General features: G+C 33.6%; 1 protein-coding gene across 1 annotated transcript; it reads left to right on the top strand.

Annotated features, from left to right (window-relative positions):
* The first annotated feature begins 1,210 nt into the window (after positions 1-1,210).
* LOC143545592 (metacaspase-1-like) lies at positions 1,211-3,327 on the top strand. The gene is made up of 5 exons (XM_077037454.1): positions 1,211-1,673; positions 1,946-2,276; positions 2,517-2,628; positions 2,691-2,858; positions 3,255-3,327. Exons 1-5 carry the CDS (start codon positions 1,292-1,294, stop codon positions 3,312-3,314), a joined length of 1,053 nt encoding a protein of 350 aa, XP_076893569.1. The 5' UTR covers positions 1,211-1,291; the 3' UTR covers positions 3,315-3,327.
* The last annotated feature ends 7,715 nt before the right edge of the window (positions 3,328-11,042 follow it).

Raw genomic sequence — 11,042 nt, 5'->3', positions numbered from 1 at the left:
TCAAGAAGTCTTATGTTATTGTTTTTAATGTTTTTGAAATTCAGGAGAAATTAAGTAATCAAATCAAGTGGTATTTGAATTTTTTCACATAGAATTTATTACCACTTTAATTTTATGTCATTTCTACGAAATGTATGAGAGGATTAGATTTTAGAAATATGTGAATTCCAAAATGATTGGTCCATAACTATTGATATATAGGAATATATCATTGGAAGACCAAATGAATTCATGCCATTGTAATTAAAGAACCTAATACTCACATAAAAGAAAAGATTCGAAGATAGATCCTATTTATCATTTCCTTCAAAATATAGTAAAAGGTAAAATAAAGAATATAATTGAAGTGGCATTTCTCCTAACAAAGATTTCTTGATTCATAGCCATACAACACATACTTATGCTTGTGCTGTCAACTACGTTGAGGATCATTCACGCATGAGGCCCACTGGAAATAAACTTCATAGATCATCTAGATATGACGTTTCACATGCACCTTTTGTGTGACATAATATAACCCACATGGCATGGTGACGATAAAACTTACCTAATTGTAAACATACAAGTATTGGTAAGAATGTTTGTATTATGATAGGAAAATAGTATTTTTGGTCCTTTTATATAAATTTGATGTCTAAGACTAGGCATGTTTATAGATATACATTAAGCCTTGCACCGGTGATGGTCTAATGAGAAATGTTTTTAAAATGCGACCGCTCATTGAACCAGACATGCTATTCATGGGTAAGTCCTACTTGCATCGCTGCATGCATAGCTTGCCAACTTAATCCATTCTCTGCCAACGAAAAAATAAATAAATAGATCATGTCCGACCTGCTAAACAGGATTCGGTTCAACTGCTGACCCGCCAATAACGTTGGCAGCCCACAAGTTGTTACGCCAAGTACTAGCTAGCCTTGAAAACAAAAGAAAGTAAAACCAATGAAAAAAAGACAGGATTCTAATTTAGGTAAACAGGAAATTAGTAATATCACACGTGATTATTGTATGTGTTCTCTTTTCATTGATTTTCAATAAACGGTCTACATACGTAAGTTTTTGGTCAATATGGCTACACTAGAATAAATCATCTCAGCCGAAAGAAATTTCAGATGTGAATCTGGTTCTTCCATTTACTTTGTGAACACCAAATGAATCCATTCTTTAGTCCTTACAAAGAGTCATACAAATGGACTGTATAAATAGAACACACACCTCCAAACTAGTTACCATCCACACATTCATTCTACCTTAGAAACAACAACTCTAAACTACTTAGAACAAAAAAACCATGGCAACAACAGCGAGACGGTGCAACACATGTGAAAGAACCTTTATTCAGATGTCAGGATCACAATACGAATTGTGTCCCAGGTGCCAAGCCGTCCACGTTTTCAAAGAAAAGATCAAGCCCCGTGTTCTCTTTCAAGTTGGGCGGTTTCTCAATGCAGCTGCAAGCCAGTATCAACAGCAGTCGGCTCAGCCGCCACCGAACAGATCATTCCAGCAACAATTGTCTCAGAATTATGGCAGGAAAAGGGCGGTGTTATGTGGTATCACCTACAATAACCACATGAAGAAACTTGAAGCTAGTGTTGATAATGTCAGGAGCATGCATCGGTTACTAGTTAACAAATTGGGCTTTCCAAATGCTTCCATCCTTGTCCTTACTGGTAATTCTGAAACTTCAGTCCAAAAAAAAATGGCATGAAAATAATGAATTTGGATCTCAAACTTTTGGTCTGAATTTAATGATTAGTTGATTATTACAAGTGCCTAAAACTTTTGGGCAATACAATTTGTTGGTTTCTATAAACTAACTAACACTAAAAAAATTATAATTCATAAATTCGATAACAAAAGTCGGTCTTTCTCAGTTTTATGGGTTTGATATCTGTTATATATATTTGTCTGTTCGGTGTTCTTACTAATTAGTGTGATGTAGAAGAAGAATCGGATCGCTACAGAATCCCAACAAAGCGCAACATACAAGCAGCTTTACGGTGGCTAGTCCAGGGTTGCCAACCCGGGGACTCATTGTTCTTCTACTATGCAGGCCATGCATCCCAAATTCAGGATGAAGATGGAGATGAGGTTGATGGGTATGATGAAGCGTTGTGCCCTCTTGACTATAAAGTGGCTGGGACAATTCTAGATGATGAAATCAATGCCACCATTGTAGCACCACTGCCTCGTGGTGTAACACTTCATAGTGTCGTCGACACTTGCTTCAGCGGAACCCTCCTAGATCTACCTTTCCTGTGCAAGATCAACTGGTCAGTAGTAATTCAAAATAACTTTAAAAAAATAATTAAAAAAATTGTTTGGTGAAATTTATTTTTTGTGTATAATAATTGAAAACTGAAAACCAGATCTCTTTATATAAAGAGATTACAATGAAAGGATTATAATAAAATTCAACTAACAAACAAACTTAAAAATAAATGATGAATCTAATAATAATAACGATAATAGATAATAAACTCGGTTAACAGACCTATGATCCTTCCAAGCAGGGATGGACTCTATAAGTGGGAAGAACACCAACTTACAAATAAAGGAACACGTGGAGGAAAGGCGGTGTGCATTAGTGCCTGTGCAGACGACCAGATTTCAGCAGATACATCAGTAAGCACACTCATGCATGTCTTCGCGCGCATATCACACAATTTGTTTTAATACTTTTGCAGGTTTTCACAGGCCGGGCTATAGGCGCGTTGACTTTTAGCTTCATCCAAACTATTGAAAATGAAAGCAAGCTGACATATGGAATGTTACTTTCCTCTATGCGGAAAAAAGTTAACTATGCTCAACAAGTGGTTGGTCGATTTATGCCACGCGCATCTTCTATGCCGCAGGTACCTCATCATTTTGAATCCTTAACTTGAGTTATCTATGTGTTCTTACTTTGGACACAAATAATTAGATCTACTTATAATTTATACGCTTTTTAAATAATGGGTTCACGATCTCCTTGACGAGAACTTAATAGCCTTTAAAAAAAAGGAATATCGATGTTAAAAGTGGTATAATTTTTGAAATTGGGTGAGAAATTGTACCATGTAGGGTGGTCTATACACATTAAACTGCTAAGTATGAACACCTCTTCATAAGTATGAAAATATTATATATACACCAACAAGTGTAGTAAAACTGAACCATTTGTATATATTTTTACTTTATTCACCCTAACAAATGCTAATGGCTTCAAAGCTTTTGCTATGTGCTTACATTTTTAAGTTTGGTGTTTGTAGGAGCCTCAGCTATCCTCTTCCACAAGATTTGAGATTTACTCAGAGCCTGTTATATTCTAGAGAACGCATCTAGCGGGTGTTAGCTACAATGAATGATTTATAAAGTAGAAGAATAAAAACAGTCATTCATCGACACGAATTAAGCATCAAAAAATCGTAATTAAAAGTCAAAAGTTGTCACTATAAGTAATAATCGGTCACAAAATTTTACTTCCAAAAAGAAGTTTTGAGTAATGACCTATGCATAGTGACACGAAAAGAGTGGAATCGGATTTTATCCTTTTACGAAATAAATTTGATAAAGAAAAAAAATGTATAAAACACAAAACTTTTTGAGTCCCTCTTTAAAAGTGTAACTAAAACACAAATGCAGTGACAATTTTAGTGTGTCACTAGAGTCACTTTCCTTTGTGATGGAATGTAGTGGTGGTGAGAACTTGTCGCATTAGCATCTAAGATAAGCTTTGTAATAACGCCCATAATCAGGGCCGGCCCAAGAGTTAAGTTGGGCCAAGCTATGGCTTTAGGCTCCAACAAAAATGAGGCCCCATTTGTTAAAAAAAATTGAATACACATACTAATAAAAAAGAGAGTTCATTAATCTTGTTATGCATGTTGTTTCCTTGGTTAAAACACTTGCTTTTAGTGTTTTTGGTATATTTCCTTTCCCACCCAAAATCGATTCTATGTGGTATATTACTTTTTTAATTGTTTTTCATTTTCTTTCCCATCTATTCAATTCAATTCTCTCATGATGCCTTTTTTTTGTCAATTGTTTTTCAGCAAATATAATGCATTCCATTTTAACTTATATATACATTGAATTTGTATTATAAATTAATCATTTATTTTTCTTAACAAAAAAATCATAATTTTCTAATTTTACGTACGGAATATGACTTCCCTAATGTTGCATACGGAATATGAATGAATTTGGATTATAAGTTAATCACTTGTTATATGACTTCACTAATTATTACGAGATATAATTTTATGAAGTTGATCGATGTTGATACATAACAGGAAGATGCTTTAAATACAATACAAAAATAGTACTATAAAAAGCTTATTATGATCGTTCCCAAACCCGTCCACGTTCTGTAACAAAGGAAATTAAAAGAGGGCCTCAATTTTTTTTTCTCGCTTTAGGCCTTCAAAATGGTTGGGCCGCCACTGCCCATAATCTAAGTTGTAATTTAAGTATTGAAATGTGAAAGTGAGTTACAATATTATTATTGCTGTGTTGTTTATGTAATTGTGTAAAATTCTAAGAAGATAAAATAATCAATTGATAACTAACATGCTAGATGTGTTTTAACTAAAAAGTAATTGGTGAACTATTTTTTACATAAATGATCAAAAGTAATCTAGTGGGTTTTTATTTAAATAAAAACTGGGTTTACAAGATTAATAATTGTTTATAATTGTTAATCTAAGGTTTGGGAATGAAGAAATAAGTTGATTTTAGCCAAGATGACCCAAACATGTGAATTTAGTGACTGGTTACATTAGTCAACAATAGATAATGAATTTGAAGTGTTTAAAATATTTGAGAAGTACTTTAAAACTAAAAATTTAATTTGGTGTGCATGGGTATAAAACTTATTTTGGTGATTTGGGTGCCAACATGTCAATTATGGTTGAAAAGGATATGGTTCTGTGCAACTATAGCGGAATCGGATTTTAAACCTTTTTCGAAACAACTTATGATAAAGAAAAAGTGTATAATTCTCAACCTGAACTTTTTGAGTTTCTTTTTTTAAAGTGCAACTACAAACACAATTGCAGTGCCAATGTTTCGTGTGTCACTAATGTCACTTTCCTTTGTGGTGGCAATTAGCAGTAGTGAGAAGTACTTGTGGCATTAACATCTAAGATAAGCTTTGTAATGCCCCTAATCCAAATTGTAATTCTAAGTAATATTTAGTAATGAAGCATGAATAGTTATAATAAAATTTACATGTTGTTGCTGCTAAGGAAATAAAATAGTCAAATGATAACTAACATAATACATGTGTTTGACTAACAAGTAATTGGTGAACTATTTTTTACATAAATGATCAAAAGTGACCAAGTGGGTTATGTAAATAAAAATTTAGTTTACAACATTAATAATTGTTTAGGATTAATTAAAATCTGGCATTGCAGTGCAGGGTTTTTGTATGTTAATCTAAGGTTGGTCCTTGAAGAAATAAGTTGATTTTAGTCAAGGTGACCCAAATTGTAATATTGGTGATTGGTTAACCACATTAGTCAACAACAGATCATGAATAGAAGTGTCTAAAATACTTTCATATGTGCTTTAAAACTAATAAAATAATAATTTTGTGTGCATGGGTATAAACTTATGTTAATGCATTTGGTCGCATCATGTCAATTACGGTTGAAAAGGGTGATTATGTGAAAATGTAGTGTAAACTCACTCAAAATGGCAAATACATTACCACATGAATACAACAGATCATGATAAGTGAAAATTGGTCACAATAAATTAAATTTGAATTTGATATTAGAAGTATATTTATGTGAATTATATGAAAATATATATCTTGCATATGCACAATATAAAATGGTTTATATTGATACTAAAAAATCAAACGTGTATGTTAAATGCCACTCTTAAGATATCTATATGTTCATAAATTATGAATCATGTGTGTTAGCCATTGCTCAACAAGTGAAATATCAAGCACCAAAATTTTCGGGTAGGCTTCTTCTTCTTTCAGAGCCGTTGCATATGCTTCTTCTGTGGAAGGAAGTGAGTCTAGTCGGACAATCTCCCGTATTATCGAGGCATACTTAGATCTGAAGCATTTAAAAATTGAAACAAGGTATGTTCAGAGCTGATTTTATTGTACACTCTGATGTCGTTTGTGCGCTTCATCGGATTTGGATCAATTTTTTTCAATTTCTTCCCATATCCTTTGCAAAGCAATCTAAAGATTTTCAAGAGAGGTATCATTCTGCTTTATTTCATTAACTTTAACAGGAGACTAAATGTTTGCAGTGTGGCTTTTCCAGTACTGTATGTGACCACCAAAGCATCCCATAGTGTTTTTACAGTGGGGAACTCGGTTACGTTTCCGGCGAGTACTGGATCATTATGTTGAATGACCCATGAGAAGACGACCAGGTCGTCTTGTTCCGGAGGATTCAAGGTTAAGTGTTTCAGCAAGGTCTTTGATTTTCTGGCTGTGGCAACTCGAATCATTCGGCTCTATAGAGCGTACTTTTGACCGTTGAGGTTGATTTGTAGATTGTTGGATAATTTTGGGGTTTTTCCGGCACGCACATTGCGTTGGAAATGCACCGGATCGCTCGTTTGTGACGCTTTTCCGATGCAATTTGGCGTCACAACCCTACCAGTTTTCTAGTATTGCATTCTTGATCAGATTGGTAAGTTGGATCGGGGTTACCTTCTTCGAACATGGCAGGCTGGCAGCCCAGTGGGTTCATAAATCTAGAAAAGAAAGGAAAAACTGGTTTTTGGTATTTGATGAGCAAGTTGGTCCTAGAACTAATAAGACCACTCTGATACCATGTTATCGAGCCTAAAACTGCGGGGAATTGTATTTGATATATACTTGATGATTTACAAAGAGAAATATGCCTTAATTTAAAGACTTTATAAAAGTTTATATAAGGTAAGTATTTGATATTTACTTGATGATTTACAAAGAGAAATATGCCTTAATTTAAAGGTTTTACAAAGGTTTAATTAATAACGTAAAAAACTAATGTCGTGAGATGGTCATGAGGAGGATAATTGATCATTTGTGGGAAATGATGTTCAAAATTATCTTTTTTTAATGAATTCCAACTTCAAAAATCTGGATCTTCTAAATTGGTGAGTTACGCTTACAGTTTGCAATTATGAGCTGATGTTGGGGTGCTGGCTTACAGGCTCAAGCAACTTAAGGTGACCGACACATGATCAGTCTATCACTAATTCATACATCACTGTGTAAATCGAATAGATTTGTCTATATTAATTAATTGTCAATATTATCTCAAAATATGAGACACACTTGTAACACCTATTTAAAGGGAGAGAATAATGGGGAATATGTATTGTGAAAAGTATTATCTTACACCAACGTTCACTATTATAACTTTACAATACAAAGGAATCATACTGTTTTATATCATATCTACAAATGTGTACAAAAGGGTATTTAACCTAATAACGGCCTTGATCGAGGTTGTGATCTTGTAGATGGAACTTAAGAGAGCATATTTTTGTATGATATTCTCCCACTATATCTTTAGTTTAATGGCATACATCTTGAAGATTCACAAAGAGAATATTAATGATCACTGTATGTATTTTTCAAAAGAGTTCTCTTTCAATTGTTTTTACTCAATGTTTTTTAAATTCAGGAAAAGTTAAGTAATCAAATCAAGTGGTATATTTGAATATGTTCGGATAGAACTTACCACTTAAATTTTTATGTCATTTCTGGGAAATACATGAGAGGGTTAGATTTTAGAAATGTGAGAATTCCAAAATGATTGGCCCATAACTATTGATATATTGGCATATATCAAGGGAAGACCAAATGAATTCATGCCATTGTAATTAAAGAACCTAATACTCAACGAAAAGAAAGGATTCGAAGATAGATCCTATTTATCTTTTCCTTAAAAAAGGTAAAAGAAAATTAACAAAGATTTCTTGATTCATATCCATACAACTAGGACCGTTCAAACCGCTCGTCGTTCGAACTCGCTTAGAAATTGCTCGTTCGATTTAAAACGAGCCGCTCTGCTCGGTTCGTTTTATAAACGAGCCAAGAAACGATCAAACGTCTGCTCCGTTCGGTTCGGCTCGAATATTTTTAATTTATTTTATATATAATTATATATGAACAAATATATAAATATATAGACAAAACACATAAATATAAGCTTATAATTATTTTTACCCCTTAAAATTTTTCATATTCTGTCAATTTTATAGTTTTATTTTTCGCTTTAAGTTTTTAGAATACTAAAAGTTTGTTTACGTGATCATTATATTTCAATTCAAACTTAATTTTAATAAAAAATTTACAATATATTACACGTTTTTCTTAAAACTACTCATTTATTTATAAAATATATTATTTACAACCTTCAAATTTGTTTCTTATTGAAAAATTTAAAATGAAAAAGAAATAAATAATGCTCGAAATCGCTCGATGTTTCATCGAAAAATGCTCTTTGATTTTGGCTCGTTTCGGTTTTCACTCGGTTCGAATTTCAGCCGTTCGGTTCGGTTCGGTTGTAAACGAGCCGAGCAACGAGCAAGTCTTCGCTCGGTTCAGCTCGGCTCGTGAACAGCCCTCCATACAACATGTACTTATGCTTTGTGCGGTCAACTACATTGAGGATCATTTACACATGCCCACTAGAAGTAAACTTCACATGTGACGTTTAACATGCACCTTTTGTGTGACGATGATATAACCCATGTGACATGTTAACTATAAAACTTACCTAAATATGAGTATTTTTGTAGGATTAGAGAAAAACAGTATTGTTGGTCATTTTATATGTATAATTTTGATATCTCAGCTGACTAGATATGTTTATAGATGCATTAAACACCTTACACAAATACTCTGGTGATAGATAACAAGGAATGTTCTAAAAATGTGTCCACTCATTAAACATGTATGGATCGGATCAGTTTTAAAAACCAAAGGATGCCAAAGTTAAATTTTAAAAATATGAAAAATAATCTAAATATAATAACTTAGTTGAAATCCTACAACTCTAAAAAAAATATTTAACTTTAGCTTTTTTTTTTTTTTTTTTGAAAAGCAAATTATTACACTATTTTCTGTCCACCGTAAGATTTGAACCCTCGGTATTCGTGAGGAACTTCATCTTAACAATCATCTTGATATCATTATTGGCCTAACCGCAGATCCTATTAGCATGCATAACCCACCACTAAATCCATTCTCTACACTGCAAATAAATAAATCATGTCCAACCCGTTAAAGAGGGATCAATTCAACTGTTGACCACCCAATATGCAAGCAGCCCACAAGTTGTTACGCCAATTCCGAGTTTGGCCTTGCCCTAAAAACAAAATAAACCAATGAAAAAAAGACCAAACGTGGGTCCCAAATATCATCTTTGATTTTTACTAATCTCAATTATCATCTTTTGACATTGTCGGTCCTAACTAACGAATTGGTTGCTAACGGTCTCATCTCTTAACATATTTGTTCTCAACGGTCCGCGACTAACAAAATCCTAACGCCATTACTTGCAGGTTGCCGGTAAAACGATTTTGGTCCAAAATGTCGCATTTTTTTGCCGGAAAGCTCAACCTGAACACCGCCACCAACTGACTCACCACCAACCAACCACCACCGCTTGAGCACCACCAACCGATTCCGACGATGGTTCTAGGGTTCCGACAACCTCAATAATTGAGGTTCATACTAGAAAAAGCTTCCTAAATCTCCGATCCAAGGTTACAAAATCTCCTATCCAAGGTTACAAAGATGTTAGAGAAGAAAATGTTGTGTTTTCCGGCCAAAAACGTTTTTTCCGACGATCTGCAACTAACGGCGTTAAAATTCTGTTAGGCGCGGACCGTTGGAAACAAATATGATAAAAGGTGGGATCGTTATCAACCAATTCACTAGTTGGGACATGTAGCAACCAAAAGATGATAGCTGAAATTAATAAAACCAGTACGCCTTTCTTTTAAGAAAGTTGAGTTTACAATATTAATAATTGTTTAGATTAATTAAAATCTGGCATTGCAGGATTTTTGTATGTTAATATAAGGTTAGCCATTGAAGATATATGTTTAGTCAAGGTGACCCAAATTTTGATTTTGGCGATAGGTTAACCACATTAGCCAACAATATAATGAAATTGAAGTGTCTAAAATATTTTCATACGTGCTTCAAAACTAAATAAAATTAATTTTGAGTGCATGGATATAGACTTATTTTGGTGATATGGATACCAACATGCCAATTATGGTTGAAAAGGGTGATTTTGTGAAACCATAGTGTAAGCTCACTCGAAAATCAAGTTGGCAAGTACATCTCAGATGAATATAACAGATCATGATAAGTGAAAATTGGTCACAAGAATTTAAATTAGAATGTGATGTTCGAAGTACCCTTATGGCCTTATGTGAATTTTATGAAAATATATTTGTTGGTGCATATATGTACAATATAAAAGGGTTTATTTTGATTTTATTAAAACTTCAAACATGTCTATATGTTCCTTAAATATGCATCCCATCAACCATGATCAAGTCATTGCTCAACAAGTGAAATATCAAGCATCAAAATAGCAACCAATAGCGGCACAGATGGTTCACTGTCGGACCATAAATCAGCAGTCAAATTTCTGATAAACATATGTAACATCCTAAATTTTATAATTTAAATAAAGAAAGATTTCGTTGAATGGTCCGGCATTTAATAATATTAGCTAATATTAAACAAGAACGGATCATGGACTTAGATTAATTAAGATGGATTAAGGGTAATGGGCCTTAGGTCCATGGGCTTTAAGAGATATAAATATCCCCTTAAACCATCCTAAAACCCTAACTATCATTTCCATCTTTCATAAATCTCTACACACTCAAAAACACACACATACACTACACCTCTTACGGCCGAGAGAGAGGGAGCGGATTCGAGTCCAAAAATCAAGCCGACCACTATTAGATCTTCAATATACGAGATAACCAAGCAAACTGCGACCACACCGAACGTATAAAAGGTATGTTTTGATCCTAAAGATTTCGTTTTTATAAACGTT

The sequence above is a fragment of the Bidens hawaiensis genome, unplaced genomic scaffold, assembly GCF_021521415.1.
Source record: "Bidens hawaiensis isolate Kalapana, Puna unplaced genomic scaffold, B.hawaiensis_p1.1 tig00013985_1, whole genome shotgun sequence".
Lineage (NCBI taxonomy): Eukaryota > Viridiplantae > Streptophyta > Magnoliopsida > Asterales > Asteraceae > Bidens > Bidens hawaiensis.
This window is presented reverse-complemented; position numbering and strand designations above follow the sequence as displayed.